At 42.5% G+C, this 21,703-nt stretch overlaps 1 protein-coding gene across 4 annotated transcripts in view; it reads left to right on the top strand.

Annotated features, from left to right (window-relative positions):
- The window catches only part of NEK10 (NIMA related kinase 10), a 376,851-nt gene that overhangs the window by 174,059 nt on the left and 181,089 nt on the right, over positions 1 to 21,703 (top strand). The window contains exon 24 of one of the 4 annotated variants that reach the window (XM_089331195.1): positions 2,661 to 2,863. The exons of the other annotated variants lie outside the window; for them this stretch is intronic. Within the exon in view, the coding sequence (XP_089187321.1) occupies positions 2,661 to 2,676 (16 nt within the window). The 3' untranslated portion in view covers positions 2,677 to 2,863. Of the gene's footprint in view, positions 1 to 2,660; positions 2,864 to 21,703 lie in introns of those variants that run through there. 4 annotated transcript variants of the gene reach the window in all.

Below are 21,703 nucleotides of genomic sequence, written 5' to 3'. Positions count from 1 at the left end.
TCTCCTCTGTTATGTATAGATTTTTTAACTCATGTATTTACTTCTATGTGTCTTTGAGTAATCTTAAGATCATCCTTTGGAATTCCTTTCTAGGCGTTTCATCAATCCCATCATCTTCACAGTTTAATATAGAAGTTTTGTTGTGTTCCTTTTGGGGAGTCATAATGTGTTTCTTGTTCATGTTTCTTGTGTTTCTATGTTTATTTTTAGGCATTTTTGCAAAAACTTGTTGGTTTTCTCCTCGGAGGGCTTTTATCTTTGATATTTGCTTCTATGGCCTAGTGGAGTACCTGCTGTTTCAGTGGACATCCAGATGTATATACTTGAATGGGGCCAGGGAACTCTGGCCAGTGCTTCAGGGCGGTGCAATATTCCATAGTGTCATCATCTGAGTTGGGATTGGAGTTCTCCTCTATGACCAGCATCAGGGATGTATGATTGCCTTGGCTGTCATGATCATAGCCTCACCTTCTCTGTGCCAATTTGAAGCAACTGCTTGAGGTGAGCCCACAATGGCTACACAGTCCACCATGCAGGTGCACAAACTACACAGGGGCACAGTGTACTCCTCAGAAGATCTACCCCAGCACTTAGGGAACTCTGAGTCTCTGAATCCAAATGCAGTGATTGCCTAAAGACCAGGGCACACTCTGTGGCCTATCACACAGTCATAGAATTCCCACCGTCACAGGGAACATGCGATCGACTCACAGTTCTGCAGACATTTCCCATCCAAGGGGAGAGCTATGATGTTCCCAGAGGCAGTTGCATGCCCAATAGAAGTTGTTCAGTGCTCCACCTTAACATGTCAAGACAGATAGAGTGAGAGGAGGTTAGCGCTTCAGAGTCCTAAGTGGGTGTCCTTCCCACACAAACCCTGCAGGCCAGATTCAAAGTAAGTGGGGGACCATGAATTTATCCCTCAGATTGAATCCCCCAGTCATGCATGGGCCGTAGCAGCATCTACTTGCCTTTAGATGGTGCTTCCTCTCTGCTAGTAACCGGGCACCCTTGTTACAGACTGAGAAGAAAGCAATGTGCTCTCCCTTCACTGGGTTAGGCGTGCACCCTGCCTCCTGCCAGCACTCCAGGATGGACTCAAGGTCACTGGGGTCTGTGAGGTTCTCCCCCAGGGAATGTCACCAGAGCAAAGGGCTGTCACGGGTTCTTCTCATCTCGCTCTAAGAAGATGGTGTCCCCTCCTGCTACTGGCTGCAGTGTCTTGCTTGCTGCTGCATCATTCTCTTGTCTTTGTTGCTTCGTGGTATCTCCCTTCTTTCTGTAAAATTTCCACTGCAAGCTTCTCTCCGGCTGTCTCCTGGGAATGCATTTCCTCCCCTTCTGCTATCTTTTTTTTCCCCTATGGATCCTCCTAGATTTCTTTTTTTTTCATGTAAGGTGTGTTGTTTTTTTTTTTTTTACTTTAGAACTGATGAAGAAAATTTTAAAAAAAATTTCTTTTGAAGATTTATTTTATTTATTTGAAAGACAGAGTTACAGAGAGAACAAGAGGCAAAGAGAGACCATTCTTACATCTGCTTGTTCACTTGTCAAATGACCCCAATGGCCAGAGCTGAGCTGATCCAAAGCCAGGAGTCAGGAGCTTTTTCAGGGTCTCCCACATGTATTCAGAGGCCCAAAGACTTGGGCCATCTTCTACTGCTTTTTCAGGCCATAGCAGAGAGCTAGAGCTAGAAGTGGAGCAGCCAGAACTTTATCTGGTGCCCATTTGGGATGCCAGTGCTGCGGGCCAGGGTTTTAACTTGCTATGCCAGAGTGCCAGCCCCAGAAAATTAAATTACTTCCAGATATATTCCAATCTGCTTTCTCCTCCTTTCCTCCTTTCCCACAGTGAGGCTCACCACAAACTCCAGAGCTTCCCTTTGTCAGCTGGACTCCAGCTGTTGTGGGCAAAAAAGTTGAAGTTAAACTGGCTGTTGTGACAGTGTCCTAAAAATAATGAAATTACAAGTGGGCATTTCTCATTACTGAGTTCTAAAATCTATTGACAATATTTAGAAAGTTTTATATTCTCTCTGAGTATTTTAGGCATTTTTTATCATGTCCTTGATGTTTTGTTCTTGATTAATCTTCAGCCAATTTTGAATCTTGTGTAGTAAAATGGGAATTTGGTTAGAAAAATGATGGTAAGAAGTGATACAGTAATGAATTCGTTGACCTTAAGGCATCTTTGCAATAGGACCTGAAAAGATAGGTTACCAATAGCACATATTTTTATGATCCTATTAAAAACAGAAATATCTGTGAACATTGCCATATTCAGCAGTTCTTTTAGTCCAAGATTGAATTTGAAATTAAAGGACTACATTTATATATAACCAAAACAAGAAGAACAAAACTCCAAATCTGAAAAAATTTCAGAACTTGTTGCTTTGATTTTCTTGTACATTTTCTTTATTATAAAAGCAGTATATTCTCAATGTGGAAAATAAAGGGAAAAAATCCCATTAAGAATACTGACAGTCTTACTAACTAGAAGAGGAAGAACCCCACATAACACAGCTTGGTGTCCTAATTCCAGCCCTTTTGTACAGAAGCACGTGCACACACACATGTGCATACATTGGTATTGAGTGCTTTTTCCTGTAACTTAGTTTTTTTATTTTTTTAATTTTTTTTTATTTTTTATTTTTTGACAGGCAGAGTGAACAGTGAGAGAGAGAGACAGAGAGAAAGGTCTTCCTTTGCCGTTGGTTCACCCTCCAATGGCCGCCGCGCCCGAGTTGGGGAGACAAGTCTTGACCAAATCACAGCAATCCCTTTTCTAATCTGGAACAAGCAATTTCCACTCAGCTCCTTCCCCCAGAGCCTATTTTCCTATATTAAAGCTTTTCATCTATTGTGAAGTGTTGTCCAGAAGTGGGACTCATGGTGGAAGGAGGATGGATGTGTAATTACTGGGGAGAAGATTATTTGCTGGAATTTTCTTAGACCAGTGAGAAAATAGGTCTGGAGTGTTTCTCTCTCTCTCTCTCTCTCTCTCTGTCTCTCTCTCTCTCTCTCTCTCTCTCTCGATTTGTTTATTTGAAAATCAGAGTTACAGAGTGAAAGGGACCGAGAGAGAGAGAGAGAGAGATCTTCCATCTTCTATCCACTGATTCACTCCCTAGGTGATTGCAATGGCCGGTGTTGGGCCAGGCCAAAGACAGGATCCAGGAGCTTTGTCTGGGTCTCCCGTGTAGGTGGCAGGGGCCCATGCACTTGGGCCATCTTTCAGTACTTTCCCGGACCATTAGCAGGGAGCTGGATGGGAAGTGGAGCAGCCAAGGCATGAACTGGCACCCATATGGGAAGCCAGTATGTGGGTGTCAGCTTTGCCTGCTATGCCACAACACTGCCCCTAGAGCATTTCTCTTTAATGGGAGATGGCAGGAAGCCCTGAAAAGAAATGTGGAGTCTTAGCAGTGGGACGACATGTTAATTCCAAGTCCACAGAAGTCACCATTTTCAAGTCACTATGAGGAAATGAAGAATGCAATGTACGAAGTACTTTTTTGCCTTAACAACCAAGATCACATAGCTAGTAAACGGGGCAGCAGAGGTTTAAACTTGGGTTTGTCTAACAACATACAAAAAAAAAAACCAAAGAACTGAAAATTCTTTTTATAGCAAAATAATTATTAACATATGGAAAATCTAGTGCCTGGGAATATTCATTAGTGATTAATTTCTGATTTTCTCATAGAAATTTCTCATCTCTTTTTTACAATTAGGCCTTTGTATTCTTTTTTTATTTATTTGACAGATAGAGTTAGAGAGTGGAGAGAGAGAGAGACAGAGAGAAAGATCTTCCTTCCGTTGATTCACTCCCCAAATGGCCCCATGGCTGAAATCGGGAGCCAGGTGCCTCCTCCTGGTCTCCCATGTGGGTGCAGGGCCCAAGCACTTGGGCCATCCTCCACTGCCTTCTAAGGCCACAGCAGAGAGCTGGACTGGAAGAGGAGCAACCAGGACCAGAACTTGGTGCCCATATGGGATGCCAGCACTGCAGGCGGAGGGTTAACCAAATGAGCCACACCACTGGCCCAGGACTTTATATTCTTGGTGTGGGCATTTGGCCTTGCATTTAAAAACACCACTGGGGATGTCCAAATCCCACAAATCACATCCCACAGTTTGAGTCCTTCTTGTGATTCCAGCTTCCTGCTTATGAGCACACTGAGATAGCAGGTGATGGGTTCAGGTGGTTGGGTTCTTGCCAACTGATGTAGGAGTCTTAGATTAAGTGAATCAATGGATGGAAGTGCCTCCCCACTCCCACACACTTTAACTCTCAAAAGAATAAAGAAGTGGTTCTTTTTGATCATGAAGATAGCAATAGCTAGGTAGAAGTCACTTTGTCCTTTTGCAATACTTTAGATATTAGGGCTGGTTTGGACCTATTGGAAATGAGGATAAAATAAGTGGGTGATAGGATATAAACTTTGAAGGGATAATCAAAATTTCTCACTGAGATACACACACACACACACACACACACACCCCACACATGTTACGTAGGAGAGGAACTAGTTTGAAATTTTAGAGTTCTATGCTTGATAGATTAATTGGTGAAACAGTTGATGAGAACACACTTGATAGAAGTGGTTTGCTTTCCTCGTTCAAGTATTTTTTGTTTCCATTATATATATATATATATTTTTTTTTCCTAAGAACAGTGACTTTATGATCTTAATATTACAGATACTCATTGGCCAGGTAATGTTCTCTTTTAAGATTTCTAGCTAATGATAGGTGATTAACATTGACCCCAAGTGGGATATACCTCTGTTCACTTTGAGTTTTAATTACTCTTTTCAGTGAGCTGAGATCTAGAAAAAATGACCCAGAGTAATGTAACCCACTCCTTCCGTGGCTTCCCAAGTCGTTACGAAGACCTGAGGAACAGCTGTTAGGTTGACTCTTGATGGGGGTAACTAGTGGTAATCCCCAGGCAAGGAGCATTAAGGACTGCCTGGAAACATGACAGATTTCACAGTAATTGCCTCCCTCAGTAGACAGATTGTCCCCACACTCTTTCTCTTTCAGTTTTTCTTTTTTCTTTGGCACCGTTTGGTTGGGGAATTAGCATATTTTCTCAAAGAATGGACATTTGAGACATTTTTGGGCTGTTTTCTTAACCTTAGAAATATGTTTTCTATAGTTGAGGGAATTTCCCATATTATGAAAATCCTCTCCTTAAACTAGTCACCAGAAAAATGTGTTCTCTTAGCCCCTCTTGCAACTATAGCACATCCATGTTACTTACACCCTTAGACTTACTCTACCCACCTGCCGACCTCAGCAAGACTTGGATTTGTGGTTGAGAAAGAAGGGAGAGCTTATAATAGACAGAGTCCAGTTTGGAGCAGGGGACAAAGGTGGTAGTGGAAGATGGCAGCACCAGAGTCTTGACTTCCTCTGTCCAGTGTCAGTGGTGCAAGCTGTACCTGGGGCAATATCTTTGTGATTGGAGCCTTGTTTCTCATGGTATAGCTGGAAAATCTAACTCGCATGTCCTCCCTAAGACTTTGTAGCCCTCACAACCTTTCTTTTTTTAACTTTTATTTAATGAATATAAATTTCCAAAGTACAGCTTATGGATTACAATGGCTTTCCCCCTCCAGTGACTTCATTCCCACCCGCATCCCTCCCCTTTACCACTCTCGCTCATCATTCATATCAAGATTAATTTTCAATTCTCTTTATATACAGAAGATCAGTTTAGTATACATTAAGTAAAGATTTCAACAGTTTGCACCCACATAGAAACATAAAGTGAAAAATACTGTTTGAGTACTAGTTATAGCATTAAATCACAATGTACAGCACATTAAGGACAATGATCCCACGTGAGGAGTGACTCCTGTTGTTGAATTAACAAATTGACACTCTTGTTTATGGCATCAGTAATCACCCTAGGCTCTTGTCATGAGCTGCCAAGGCTATGGAAGCCCCCTGAGTTCACCGACTCTGATAATATTTAGACAAGGTCATAGTCAAAGTGGAAGTTCTCTCCTCCCTTCAGAGAAAGGTACCACCTTCTTTGATGACCTGTTCTTTCCACTGGGATATCACTCACAGAGATCTTTCATTTAGGTCATTTTTTTTTTTGCCAGAGTGTCTTGGCTTTCCATGCCTGAAATACTCCCATGGGCTTTTCAGCCAGATCCAAATACCCCAAAGTCTAGTTCTGAGGCAAAGTATTGTTTAGGACATCTGCCATTCTATGAGTCTGCTGTGTATCTCGCTTCCCATGTTGGATCGTTCTCTCCCTTTTTTTATTCTATCGGTTAGTATTAGCGGACACTAGTCTTGTTTATGTGATCACTTTGACTCTTAGTCCTTTCATTATGATCAATTGTGAACTGAAATTGATCACTTGGAATAGTGAGATGGCATTGGTACATGCCACCTTGATGGAATTGAATTGGAATCCCCTGGTATGTTTTTAACTCTACTGTTTGGGGAAAGTCAGCTTGAGCATATCCCAAATTGTACATCTCCTCCCTCTCTTAATCCCACTCTTATATTTAACAGGTATCACTTTTCAGTTAAATTTCAACACTTAAGAATAAATGTGTATTAATTACAGAATTAAACCAATAGTATTAAGTAGAACAGACAAAAAGAATACTTGGGGGGATAAAGTATTAAGTTGTTCATCAACAGTCAGGGCTATGCTGATCAAGTCACCGTTTCTCATAGTGTCCATTTCACTTCAACAGGTTTCCTTTTTGGTGTTCAGTCAGTTGTCACCGATCAGGGAGAACATATGATATTTGTCCATTTGGGACTGGCTTATTTCACTCAGCATGATGTGTTCCAGATTCCTCCATTTTGTTGCAAATGACCAGATTTCATTGTTTTTACTGCTGTATAGTATTCTAAAGAGTACTTATCACATAATTTCTTTATCCAGTCGACTGTTGCTGGGAATTTAGGTTGATTCCAGGTCTTAGCTGTTGTGAATTGAGCTGCAATAAACATTAAGATGCAGACCGCTTTTGTGTTTGCCAATTTAATTTCCTTTGGGTAAATTCCAAGGAGTGGGATGGCTGGGTCGAACAGTAGGGTTATCTTCAGGTTTCTGAGGAATCTCCAGATTGACTTCCATAGTGGCTTCACCAGTTTGCATCCCCACCAACAGAGGATTAGTGTGCCTTTTACCCCATATCCTCACCAGTATCTACTGTTAGTTTATTTCTGTACATAAGCCATTCTAACCCGGGTCAGGTGAAACTTCATTGTGGTTTTGATTTGCATTTCCCTGATGGTTAGTGATCCTGAACATTTTTTCATGTGCCTGTTGGCCATTTGTATTTCCTCTTTTGAAAAATGTCTATTGAGGTCGTTAGCCCATCTCTTAAGTGGGTTGTTGGTTTTGTTGTTGTGGAGTTTCTTGATCTCTTTTTAGATTTTGGTTATTAACCCTTTATCTGTTGCATAGTTTGCAAATATTTTTTCCCATTCTGTCAGTTGTCTCTTCACTTTCCTGACTGTTTCTTTTGCAGTACAGGAACTTCTCAATTTGATGCAATCCCAATAGTTGATTTTGGCTTTGACTGTCTGCACCTCCTGGGTGTTTTCCAGGAAGTCTTTGCCGGTGCCAATATCTTCCAGGGTTTCTCCAATATTCTCTAATAACTTGATGGTGTCAGGTCGTAGATTTAGGTCTTTAATCCATGTTGAGTGGATTTTTGTGTAAGGTGAAAGGTAGAGGTCTTGCTTCATGCTTCTGCACGTGAAAATCCAGTTTTCTGAGCACCATTTATTGAATAGACCGTCCTTGCTCCAGGAATTGGTTTTAGATCCTTGATCAAATATAAGTTGGCTATAGATGTTTGGGTTGATTTCTGGTGTTTCAATTCTGTTCCATTGGTCTATCCATCTGTTTCTGTACCAGTACCATGCTGTTTTGATTACAACTGCCCTGTAGTATGTCCTGAAATCTGGTATTGTGATGCCTCCATCTTTGTTTTTGTTGTATGAGATTGCTTTAGCTATTCGAGGTCTCCTGATTATCCATATGAATTTCAGCACCATTTTTTCCAGATCTGAGAAGAATGTCTTCGGTATCTTGATTAGCATTGCATTGAATCTATAAATTGCTTTTGGGAGAATGGACATTTTGATGATATTGATTCTTCCAATCCATGAGCATGGAAGATTTTTCCATTTCTTGGTATCCTCTTCTATTTCTTTCTTTAAGGTTTTGTAATTTTCATCGTAGAGATCTTTAACATCCTTGGTTAAGTTTATTCCAAGGTATTTGATTTTTTTGTGGCTATTTTGAATGGGATTGATCCTAGCAGTTCTTCCTCAGCCATGGCATTGTCTGTGTATACAAAGGCTGTTGATTTTGTGCATTGATTTTATATCCTGCTACTTTGGCAACCTCCTCTATGAGTTCCAATAGTCTCTTAGTAGAATTCTTTGGATCCCCTAAGTAAAGAATCATATCGTCTGCAAAGAGGGCTAGTTTGAGTTCTTCCTTCTCAATTTGTATCCCTTTAATTTCTTTTTCTTGCCTGATAGCTCTGGCTAACGCTTCCAGAACTATGTTAAATAGAAGTGGTGAGAGTGGGCATCCCTGTCTGGTGCCAGATCTCAGTGGAAATGCTTCCAACTTTTCCCCATTCAATAGGATGCTGGCCGTGGGTTTTTCATAAATTGCTTTGATTATATTGAGGAATGTTCCTTCTATACCCAATTTGCTTAGAGTTTTCATCATGAAAGAGTGTTGAATTTTATCAAATGCTTTCTCTGCATCTATTGAGATAATCATATGGTTTTTCTTCTGCAGTCTGTTAATGTGGTATATCACATTGATTGATTTGTGAATGTTTAACCATCCCTGCATACCAGGGATAAATCCCTCTTGGTCTGGGTGGATGATTTTTCTGATGTGTTGTTGTATCCTATTGGCGAGAATTTTATTGAGGATTTTTGCATCTGTGTTCATCATGGATATTGGTCTGTAATTTTCTTTCAGTGCTGCATCTTTCTCTGGCTTAGGGATTAAGGTGATGCTGGCTTCATAGAAAGAATTTGGGAGGACTCCGTCTTTTTTGATTGTTCTGAATAGTTTGAGAAGAATTGGAGTCAGTTCTTCTTTAAATGTCTGGTAGAATTCAGCAGTGAATCCATCTGTTCCTGGGCTTTTCTTTGTTGGGAGGGCCTTTATTACTGTTTCAATTTCTGTTTCAGTTATGCGTCTATTTAGGTTTTCCATGTCTTCCTGGTTCAAGTTAGGTAGATTGCATGTGTCCAGGAATCTATCCATTTCTGATAGATTTTCCTGTTTGCTGGCATACAACTCTTTGTAGTAATTTCTGATGATTCTTTTAATTTCTGTGGTGTCTGTTGTTACGTTTCCTTTTTCATCTCTGATTTTATTGATTTGGGTCTTTTCTCTTCTTTTTTTAGTTAGTTGGCCAATGGGGTGTCAATTTTATTTATTTTTTCAAAAAACCAGCTCTTCACTTGGCTGATTTCTTGTAATGTGTTTTTTTTTTTTTTTGTTTTTGTTTTTTTGTTTTTTTGGATTCAAGCCTGTTAATTTCTTCTCTGGTTTTAATTATTTCTATTCTCCTACTAGATTTGGGTCTGGTTTGCTGCAGTTTTTCTAGGTCCTTGAGATGCGCTGAAGGCTCATTTATTTGGTACCTTTCCAATTTCTTAATATAGGCACCTATTGCTATAAACTTGCCTCTCAGTACTGCTTTTGCCATATTCCATAAGTTTTGATATGTTGTGTTGTTATCCTCATTTACTTCCAGAAAGTTTTTGATTTCTCTTTTGAGTTCTTCTATGACCCATTGTTCATTCAGGAGCATGTTGTTCAGTCTCTATGTTTTTGCATACTCTCTAGGGTTTCCTGAGTTGCTAATTTCCAACTTCATTCCACTGTGGTCTGTCAATGTGCATGGTATGATTCTAATTCTTTTATATTTGCTGAGACTTGCTTTATGGCCTAATATGTGATCAATCCTAGAGAAGGTTCCAAGCACTGCTGAGAAGAATGTAAAGTCTTTAGATGTAGGATTGAAAGTTCTGTAGATATCTGTTAGATCCATTTGGGCAATAGTGTCGATTAAATCTGCTGTTTCCTTGTTGATCTTCTGTCTTGTTGATCTGTCTATTTCTGAGAGTGGAGTATTGAAGTCCCCCAGTACTTTTGTATTGGAATCTAAGTCTCCCTTTAAGTCCCTTAACATATCTTTTAGATAGACTGGTGCCCTGTAATTAGGTGCATATACAGTTATAATAATTACCTCTTCCTGTTGAATTGAGCCCTTAATCATTATATAGTGCCCCTCTTTTTCTCTCTTAACAGTTTTTGTATTAAAGTTTGTCTGATATTAATTTGGCTACACCTGATTTTTTGGTTTTTGTTGGCATGGAATATCTTTTTCCAGCCTTTCACTTTCAGTCTGCATGCATCTTTGTTAGAGAGATGTGTTTCTTGTAGGCAGCAAATAGTTGGGTTTTGTTCCTTAATCCATTCAGCCATTCTGTACCTTTTGACTGGAGAGTTAAGTCCATTAACGTTTAATGTGACTATTGATACATGATGACTTTGCCCTGCCATTTTCCCAAAGATATTTTCTAGTATATGCTTTGAGCTTCCTATGCTCTTTTACTGGAAGGTTTTCTTCCTTTACCTTCTTTCATATTGATGGCCATGTTTCTGTGTTTCTGAGTGTAGCACATCTTTAAGTATCTTTTGCAGGGCTGGACGAGTGGCAACAAATTCTTTCAATTTCTGTTTGCTATGAAAGGTCTTAATTTCACCTTCATTCACAAATGAGAGCTTTGCAGGATATAATATTCTGGGCTGGCAATTTTTCTCTCTTAGCACCTGGGCTATGTCTCGCCATTCCCTCCTAGCCTGTAGTGTTTCTGATGAGAAATCTGCTGTGAGTCTAATTGGAGATCCTCTGAGAGTAATCTGACATTTCTCTCTTGCAGATTTTAGGATCTTTTCTGTATGTTTCACTGTGGTGAGTTTAATTACAATGTGTCGTGGTGAGGATCTCTTTTGGTCATGTTTATTGGGGGTTCTACGAGCTTCCTGTACTCGGATGTCTCTGTCCTTCTCCAAACCTGGGAAGTTCTCTGCAAGTATCTCACTAAAAAGGCCTTCTAATCCTTTCTCTCTCTCCATGCCTTCAGGAACTCCTAGAACTCGAATGTTGGTTTTTTTAATAGTATCCTGTAGATTCCCAACAATATTTTTTAGATTTCTAATTTCCTCTTCTTTTCTTTGGTTTGACTGTATGTTTTCCTGTGCTCTGTCTTCTAAGTCTGATATTCTCTCTTCTGTTTCACTGACTCTGTTTTTTAGACTCTCTAATGTGTTGGCATTTGATCTATTGAGTTCTTCATTTCATTTTGATTTCTCTTCATTATCACATTTTCCTGTTCTACTAGTTTCTGCATTTCATTTTGATTCTTCCTTAAAATTTCATTTCCATGAGAGAGATTTTCTATCCTGTCCAATAAGGATTTTTGTAGTTCAAGAATTTGCTTTTGAAAACTTCTAAATGTTCTTATCATAAATTTTTTGAAATCCGTATCTTACATTTCTTCTATGTCATCATCTTCATAATCTTGGCTTGGGGTGTTTTGTTTATTTGGAGGCGTCATAGTGTCATCGTTGATCTTGTTCCCTCGTTTTTTTTTGTTTGTTGCTTGGCATTGTGAATTCTTCTTCCCTCACTGTGAGTTTTTTTTTTAATTTTTTTTTTATTTTATACTATGTCTGTGTTAAGTGGATTGTCTGCTGTTGGAGGAGCCTTGGAGGCTTGAGATTGGTGTGGCCAGAGAGTTCTGCTTCGTTCTTCATGGTTAAGGGTGTGCCAACGGTGACAGACACCCTCAGGTTCGGCATGGTAAATCTCTCTCTCTCTCTCTCTCTTTATTTATTTATTCAAGAGGGAAGTAATACTGCACAGCTGAGCAGAATTGATGGTATTTAGCTTCCGATCTCTGGCTTCTATGTGTATATCATTTGTCTGCTTTTTCCAACAGACCACCCAAAGAATCTGTGCATGCTCAGTTTCTCCTGCGGTCTCCCACCGGGTTGCCTAGGTTACTGAATTGTAGCATCCCTGGAGAGTACTCATGTGACCTCCATGAGTTCTTTCACCCACTGTCTCTTTTTTCCCCTGCCTCAGTTCATTAGCTCTACCCTTTTGTTATGTATATCCAGAATGGTGTCTGTTCTTTGTCTCTTGCTGGCCTTTGCAAGGCAAGAGAAACTCGCCCATACCAGTACCCCCCACTTTTTTTTTCTTCTCTCCTGTAGTCAGTCTGGTGAACTTTCATGCCTTAAGCCCGCTTCCCTCTAGACTCTGTCTGCCATTTCCTTGCCAATGTCTCGGGTTACTGAGCTCACCTCCCCTTCCAGCGCCGATGTGTGGACTCAGAGCCGTGGGCATCCCTGCTTTCCCCGCTGGTCGTCTGTGTTACATCCACTAGATCCGGAAGGGTTTCCTCTGCATTTTTTTCCCCCGAGCCTTTCCCTGTGATTACTGTAATTCCTCTTTTATCAACCTATCTTTTCCTGGACTATCAGTGCTCGTCCTCACTATTCCGCCATCTTCAGCCCTCACAATCTTTCACAAGTGCCTTTTCTGTGTAAATGAGCTTTAGTTCTTCCAGTTTTTCTGTGGCACAGGTGCAGTAGTTATGGTAGCGCTGAAAGGATTAAGGAAGGTACATTATATATACACATTCTTCAGTGCTGCCTTCTCCAACCAGAATGGGAGCAAATGCAAAAATGGCTGTGTGTCCTCATGTCTTTGTTAGTAATAATTACAGCTCTTTCTGATTATTTCTAAGTACTGTGCTTTTTTTTTTTTGACAGACAGAGTGGACAGTGAGAGAGAGAGAGAGAGGTCTACCTTTTCCATTGGTTCACCCCCCAATGGCTCCTACAGCCGGCATGCTGCGGCTGGTGCACTGCGCTGATCTGAAGCCAGGAGCCAGGTGCTTCTCCTGGTCTCCCATGCAGGTGCAGGGCCCAAGGACTTGGGCCATCCTCCATTGCACTCCCTGGCCACAGCAGAGAGCTGGCCTGGAAGAGGAGCAACCGGGACAGAATCTGGTGCCCCAACCAGGACTAGAACCCGGTGTGCTGGTGCCACAGGTGGAGGATTAGCCTGTTGAGCCGCAGCGCCGGCCAACTGTGCTTTTCATATATTGTCTCACATACTATTTTTGATGGCGCTATGAGAAGGCTCTCTAGTTTTAGATGACAAAATAATGTTTAAGAAATTTACTGTTTTAGCTAGATATCACTGAAAATTAAGCTTACGTTCTAGGTCTTTAATGGGGAGGGGAGGTGGTAGTCCCAGAACAGTGAGAGTAAGGGAAAAGCAGAAAGGAGAAAGGGAAGGAAGGACCCCAACTGCAATGTGGTGAGTTACCTTGGTTGCCACAGTCAGTGGGACAGGCATTTGACAAAGCAGTTAAGAGGCACTGGGATGCCTGCTTTTCCTTATCATAGCACCTGGGTTAGTGTTCCAGCTGTACTTCCAATCCCAGCTTCTTGCTACCATGCACCCTTCGAGGCAGCAGGTGATAAGTCAAGTACTTAGGTTCCTGCCACCCACAGGGAAAATTCACATTGAGTTCCAGACTACTGGTTTTGGCCTAGCCCAGATGTTATGGACATCTGGAGAGTGAGCCAGTGGATGACAGCTCTCTTTCTCTAATAAAAATGAATTAATACATAAGAGTAAGAAAAGAAACGAGTTACTTATCATGTGGTGTCTGGGGACAAATCTTATGGAACCTCTGTGCATTGGAAGAGTCCATTGTGTGTAGGAATAGAGAGGAGCTCATTTCTCATCTCTTATTGATCAAAGTTTGCCCATATGTCTTACTTAAGCTCCTGATACCTATGGATTGCATTATCCAAACTCCATGGGAGTGTTACAGAAGCCAGAATCTTTTTAACGCAGATGACAGAGGTCTGGTGTAGAAGCCACAATGGCAACTTGTCACAGCTGCCACGAGGGAACCCACACTGGAGGTCAGTTCTCACTCCAGGAATAGAAACAGCTCAAGTGCTGGGAAATGGGGCTCTCTGCTGACCACATTGCCAAAGGCTGGGAGGTAGGTGGAAAAGGTCGGAGTGGGAAAGGGTATCCTTGAAGACATTTAATCCATGTTTTACCTGTCATTGCATGGCACGCTCTCTCTCTCGCTCTCTCTCTCTCTCTCTGTGTGTGTGTGTGTGTCTATGCCTGTATCTGTTTTCTTTTTAATCAGTTATTTAATTAGATTCCTTGTAATAAATTTAGAAAACACCAATTTGTGAGGATAAATTGCATTTGTTAGAGCAAAAACAGATCATAGGTAGAGCTGGAGCTGAGAAATAGCCTTGATTTTGGTAAAATCTGCAAATTGACAGCTTTCTGATCAACCTTGCGCTGCTTTCTAATCTCATATTTCTCTTTCCCTGTGTTGAAGATCTCACAGTCCTGGTGTCTGGGCTCTTTAGCTTCTTCTCGAAATAAATATCAGAGAAACATTGCTCCTATCAATTTTCATGGAGGAGATGATGACAAATTTCTCATGTGTTCTACACAGAGGAATCTGATTGAGAGAAAGAGGTTCAGTCACAGCTGGGACTCAAAGTGGTGCCCACATGTGATGTTGGCATTGCATGCGGCTGCTTATCCTGTTATGTCACAATGCTGGCCCTGGGCCTTAGGATTTCAACATATCTTTACAGGCGACCTAATTTAACACACAATAGCATCTAATGATTAGGGAAAACCTCAGATAGGATTTGCAAAGAAGAGGAGATAATTTAGTTTTGAATATGCTGAATTTGAGTTGCCTTTAAGAAAGTAAGGCTATCACATTCAGTAAGCAACCAAAATGTGTTTCTAGAGCCTCTGGAGAGAATTCCTAGCTGGTGAGGAGACACAGGGTCATAAACATCTGTGTAGAACTTGCTGTGAAATGGAAAAATGCTGAAGAAGACCTCAGGGAGCCATATCATTTAAATGGCAGCCAGAGGAAGAGAGAGAAAGAGAGAGAGAGAGAGAGAGAGAGAGAGAGAGAAAATTTGAAGAGACTTATAGGAAATAGGCATACAAAATGTAAAAGGAATGAAAGAGGCTGGTATTGTGCGGCAACAGGTTAAGCTGCCACTTTAACACTGGCATCCTAGGATTGGAATGCTGGTTGTCTCTGCTGCTCTGCTTCTGATCCAGCTTCCTGATAATGAGCCTTGGAAGGCAGCGGATGATGACCCAAGTGCTTGGACCCCTGTCGCTCCCCGTCTTCATGGGGGAACGACACTAAACCCTGCCTAGGCTTCATATCCGAGTCACGGCACCATTATGTCACTCCCCCTCTTCGTGGAGGAGCAACACAGGACCCTGCGCTGTTCTTTTGTCTGCTCGGCCCTCCCCGGGTTTGCTGCTGGTTCTTCCCGGGTTGGCTACTATCCCTTCCACCTCCGTGGAAGGGCAGTTCCCCCTGGCCACATTCCCCACTTCCGCAGGGGAGCGGCACACCGCCGGCCGGCTTTCTCGGGGGCTGCACAGGTGTTCCCCTTAGATGTTCCCCTTAGATGTTCCTCTTAGATGTTCCTGGTGCATGCCGTCTCTCTCCTCCTTTATAGTCCTCTTCCACCAATCCCAACTCGGCTGCCCACACGCCGAGTACGCTGCTCTCCTCCAATCAGGAGCAAGTCCTACAGTTTATTAGCTGAACTGGAGGCAGCTGTGTAGAAGCTGTTTTCTTCTCTCCCAGCGCCATATTGTGGGGGAGCAGATGCATAGAATAAGTCTTAATTCCAGTAACTTAGTCCAGTCCGGATTGCTCCCCACAGACCCCTGCCACCCAAATGGAGTTCTGGGTTCCTGGTTTTGGCCTGACCCAGCCCTGGTCATTGTGGTCATTTGAGGAGTAAACCAACAAATGGAGGATTGCTGTGTCTCTCTCTCTCTATCATTCTGCCTTTCAAAAATAAATAATCTTAAAAAAAAGACTAAGCACTGCTCTACTTTGGGAGCCCTTCCCCCCAGGGGGCCACTTGTCCATGCCCTCTTGTTCTTTGCATATAAAGAAGCTTCAAGAGAAAATAAAGTCATACAGATGAGATATGAGAAAGTTTCCAAGGAGGAATACAATGCTTTTCTGAAGTCAACAATGTCCAGTACTGTAGAGCCACCAAGTATTGAGAACAATTGTTTTTGCAAGATTCTACCTAAAGGACTGAAGAATATCTCTTGGACTTGCAGGTGGGGAGTGATTACTCACAGTGAGTCCAGGGGAGTGGTAAGGGTTGATGCAATACTGGATGGCTTGATGAGCAATGGTAGTCAGAATTGCACAGTAGCCAGGAGAGAAAACCGGCTGAGAGGGAATGTGAATGGACACATGGTGGTTAGAGACCTAGGAAGTTTGTCTTCAGACAGGAAGGAGCCACAGAGGGAGAGAGAAGGTGAAGGTGTGAGAGGAGCAAGCCAGGACTCATGACACAGTCCCCTACCTCAAAGCAAGCTGCTTTGTTTTGGTTTCTTCTATATGATAAGCCTCTGCACATTATTTCATGTGGACAGTGTTACCGGAGAAGCAAAGGGTCCTTGTCTTCGCACAAGAAAGAATTCAGGCGTGAGACAGAGAGCAGTGGAAAGCAACATAGCAAGGTTTATTAGGGTAGGGACATCCGTAAGAATGGATGGGCACCTCTCCAGACAGAACCTGAGAGAGAGAGTGTAGTTCACATTTAGGCTGGGGCTTTTAAGGGGATGGGTCTTGCCTTCCCACCTTTTCTCTCCCCCTCTCCTTCTTCTCCTCCTGAACAAAAGACTTATTCAGTGTAAATATGAAAAATTCCTTTCTGAGTTTTTCCCCTGAAGTTATCAGACAGGGGAAGCCTGGCTGGCGTTGCCCTGCCTTAGAGGAAGGATGTTTATCAGGCCAGGTAGAAGGGGCAGGACCCCCTGGAAGGTCATCAGGATCCAGGGAGGACTTTGAAGTGCAGATACCATGCTCTGCCTGGAAGGTTATCGGGTAGAAGGGGCAGGGCCCCCTGGAAGGTCATCAGGATCCGGGCAGGACTTTGAAGTGCAGATACCATGCTGTGCCTGGAAGGTTATCGGGTAGAAGGGTCAGGACCCCCTGGAAGGTCATCAGGATCTGGGCAGGACTTTGAAGTGCAGATACTGGGCTTCTGGAGCTTCCGCCATGGGTGCTGGTCTTCAGGCCTTTCTCATATACACATAAGCTCAATTTCTGACTTCCTACCTAAGAGACAGAGTTCTAGAAAATCGTTGGGAACTGTTGAATTAGATGTTCTAGCTATTGAAAAAAAGTCTATGAATCATTAAATATATCTCTACAGAGAGTAATTTATACTCATTGTTTGAAAGAACACATTCAGGTAATCCTGTAATATTTAGGTTTGTGTTTTCCAAAGGACCTTCATGGAAAGGAACAACTGTTAAAGCTATAATTATTTGCATTTCAGTTCCTGACCTGATGTAATAATTTTTTTTTAAAATTTTATTTGACAGGTAGAGTTACAGACAGTGTGTGAGAGAGAGAGAGACAGAGAGAAAGGTCTTCCTTTTGTTGGTTCACTCTCCAAATGGCCACCATGGCCGGCGCTGCGCCGATCCAAAGCCAGAAGCCAGGTGCTTCTTCCTGGTCTCCCATGCAGGTGCAGGGGCCCAACCACTTGGGCCATCTCCACTGACCTCCCGGGCCACAGCAGAGAGCTGGACTGGAAGAGGAGCAGCCGGGACTAGAACCGGCGCCCATATGGGATGCCAGCGCCACAGGTGGAGGATTAGCCAAGTGAGCCACGGCGCCGGTCCTAGATGTAATAATTTTAATATATATATTTCAGCTTTTAAATTTTGGCTTGCTTTTTTTAAAGATTTATTTATTTATTTGAAAGTCAGAGTTACACAGAGAGAGGAGAGGCAGAGAGAGAGAGAGAGAGAGAGAGAGAGAGAGGTCTTCCATCCGCTGGTTCACTCCCCAATTGGCTGCAATGACCGGAGCTGTGCTGATCTGAAACCAGGAGCCAGGAGCTCCTTCCAGGTCTCCCATATAGGTGCAGGGACCCAAGGAGTTGGGCCATGTTCTACAGCTTTCCCAGGCCATAGCAGAGAGCTGGATTGGAAGAGGAGCAGCTGGGACTAGAACTGGTACCCATATAGGATGCCAGCACTTCAGGCCAGGGTGTTAATCCACCACAGCACCAGCCCTGTCTTGCATTTTTTTTTTTTTTGACAGGCAGAGTGGACAGTGAGAGAGAGAGAGACAGAGAGAAAGGTCTTCCTTTGCCGTTGGTTCACCCTCCAATGGCTGCCGCGGCCGGCGCGCTGCGGCCGGCGCACCGCGCTGATCCGATGGCAGGAGCCAGGAGCCAGGTGCTTTTCCTGGTCTCCCATGGGGTGCAGGGCCCAAGCACCTGGGCCATCCTCCACTGCACTCCCTGGCCACAGCAGAGGGCTGGCCTGGAAGAGGGGCAACCGGGACAGAATCCGGCGCCCCGACCGGGACTAGAACCCGGTGTGCCGGCGCCGCTAGGCGGAGGATTAGCCTAGTGAGCCACGGCGCCGGCCCCTGTCTTGCATTTTTAAAGAGTTATCTTTATTTCTTTGAAAGGTAGAGTTACAGAGTGGTAGAGGGAGAGGTAGAGAGGAAGAAGTAGAGAGGAAGAGGTAGAGAGGGAGAGGCAGAGGAAGAGGGAGAGAGGGTGAGTCAGAGGGAGCAGAAGAGGGAGAGAGGGAGAGGGAGATGGAGAGAGAGAGAGGTCTTCCCATCCTCTGATTCACTCCCCAAATGCTGCAAGGGCCAGAGCTGGACCAATCTGAAGCCAGGAGCCAGGAGATTCTTTGGGGTCTCCCACACAAGTATAGGGGCCCAAGGACTTAGGCCACCCTCTACTGCTTTCCCACACCATAGCAGAGAGCTGGTTTGGAAAAGGAGCAGCTGAAACTTGAACCAGTGCCCATATGGGGTGCCGGCACTGCAGGTGGAGGCTTTACCTGCTAGGCCACAGTGTTGGCCCCTGGCTTGCATTTTAAAAAAGTAAGTACCTGTGAACACTTTTTACACAAATAGGAGATTTTAATAATAGTTCAATTTCTAAAGCATACACATTTTTTTCAACTTTTATTTAATGAATATAAATTTCCAAAGTACAGCTTATGGATTACAATGGCTTCCCCCCCAAAACGTCCCTCCCACCCGCAACCCTCCCCTTTCCCACTCCCTCTCCCCTTCCATTCACATCAAGATTCATTTTCGATTCTCTTTATATACAGAAGATCAGTTTAGCATACATTAAGTAAAGATTTCAACAGTTTGCTCCCACACAGAAACATAAAGTGAAAAATAATCGATGATTTTTTAAATGATGATGAAATCAGATCAGACCTATTGTCATGTTTAATCCCAGTGAGAGTCACGTTGGGAATTGATAATTTCTTTCTTTCTTTCTTTCTTTCTTTTTTTTTTTTTACAGAAGATCAGTTTAGTATACATTAAATAAAGATTTCAACAGTTTGCACCCACATAGAAACACAAAGTGAAATATACTGTTTGAGTACTTGTTATAGCATTAAATCTCAATGTACAGCACATTCAGGACAGAGATCCTACATGAGGAGTAAGTGCACAGTGACTCCTGTTGTTGACTTTACAAATTGACACTCCTATTTATGGCATCAGTAATCTCCCTATGCTCCAGTCATGAGTTTCCAAGGCTATGGAAGCCTTTGGAGTTCTCCGACTCTTATCTTGTTTAGACAAGGTCATAGTCAAAGTGGAGATTCTCTCCTCCCTTCAGAGAAAGGTACCTCCTTCTTTGAAGACCTGTTCTTTCCACTGGGATCTCACTCGCAGAGATCTTTCATTTAGGGTTTTTTTTTTGTTTTGTTTTTTGTTTTTTTTGCCAGAGTGTCTTGGCTTTCCATGCCTGAAATACTCTCATGGGCTTTTCAGCCAGATCTGCATGCCTTTAGGGCTGATTCTGAGGCCAGAGTGCTGTTTAGGACATCTGCCATTCTATGAGTCTGCTGAGTATCTCGCTTCCCATGTTGGATCACTCTCCCCTTTATTTATTCTATCGGTTAGTGTTAGCAGGTACTAGACTTGTTTATGTGCTCCCTTTGACTCTTAGTCCTTTCATTATGATCAATTGTGAACTGAAATTGATCACTTGGACTAGTGAGATGGCATTGGTACATGCCACCTTGATGGGATTGAATTGGAGTCCCCTGTATGTTTCTAACTCTACCATTTGGGGCAAGTCAGCTTGAGCATGTCCCAAATTGTACATCTCTTCCCTCTCTTATTCCCACTCTTATGTTTAACAGGGATCACATTTCAGTTAAATTTCAACACTTAAGAATAACTGTGTATGAATTACAGAATTAAACCAGTCATATTAAGTAGAACAGACAAAAAAACTACTAAGAGGGATAATGTATTAAGTTGTTCATTAACAGTCAGGGCTATGCTGATCAAGTCACCGTTTCTCATAGTGTCCATTTCACTTCAACAGGTTTCCTTTTTGGTGTTCAGTTAGTTGTCACCGATCAGGGAGAACATATGGTATTTGTCCCTTTAGGACTGGCTTATTTCACTCAGCATGATGTGTTCCAGATTCCTCCACTTTGTTGCAAATGACTGGATTTTGTTGTTTCTTACTGCGGTATAGTATTCTAAAGAGTACATATCCAATAATTTCTTTATCCAGTCTACCATTGATGGGCATTTAGGTTGGTTCCAGGTCTTAGCTATTGTGAATTGAGCTGCAATAAACATTAGGGTGCAGACCGCTTATGTGTTTGCCAATTTAATTTCCTTTGGTAAATTCTAAGGAGTGGGATGGCTGGGTCGAATGGTAGGGTTATATTCAGGTTTCTGAGGAATCTCCAGACTGACTTCCATAGTGGCTTCACCAGTTTGCATTCCCACCAACAGTGGGTTAGTGTCCCTTTTTCACCACATCCTCGCCAGCATCTGTTGTTGGTAGATTTGTGGTTGTGAGCCATTCTAACCGGGGTGAGGTGAAACCTCATTGTGGTTTTGATTTGCATTTCCCTGATTGCTAGTGATCTTGAACATTTTTTCATGTGCCTGTTGGCCATTTGGATTTCCTCTTTTGAAAAATGTCTATTGAGGTCCTTGGCCCATCTCTTAAGTGGGTTGTTGGTTTTGTTGTTGTGGAGATTCTTGATCTCTTTTTAGATTCTGGTTATTAATCCTTTATCTGTTGCATAGTTTGCAAATATTTTTTCCCATTCTGTCGGTTGTCTCTTCACTCTCCTGACTGTTTCTTTTGCAGTACAGGAACTTCTCAATTTGATGCAATTCCAATAGTTGATTTTGGCTTTGACTGCCTGTGCCTCCTGGGTGTTTTCCAGAAACTCTTTTTGTGCCAATATCTTGAAGGGTTTCTCTAATGTTCTCTAATAACTTGATGGTGTCAGGTCGTAGATTTAGGTCTTTAATCCATGTTGAGTGGATTTTTGTGTAAGGTGTGAGGTAGGGGTCTTGCTTCATGCTTCTGCACGTGGAAATCCAGTTTTCCCAGCACCATTTATTGAATAGACTGTCCTTGCTCCAGGAATTGGTTTTAGATCCTTGATCAAATATAAGTTGGCTGTAGATGTTTGGGTTGATTTCTGGTGTTTCAGTCTGTTCCATT

Source organism: Oryctolagus cuniculus, chromosome 4, assembly GCF_051225735.1.
Source record: "Oryctolagus cuniculus isolate XC-2025 breed Fujian yellow rabbit chromosome 4, ASM5122573v1, whole genome shotgun sequence".
Taxonomy (NCBI): Eukaryota; Metazoa; Chordata; class Mammalia; order Lagomorpha; family Leporidae; genus Oryctolagus; species Oryctolagus cuniculus.
The sequence above is the reverse complement of the archived record's forward strand: the minus strand, read 5'-3'. Positions and strand labels throughout refer to the sequence as shown.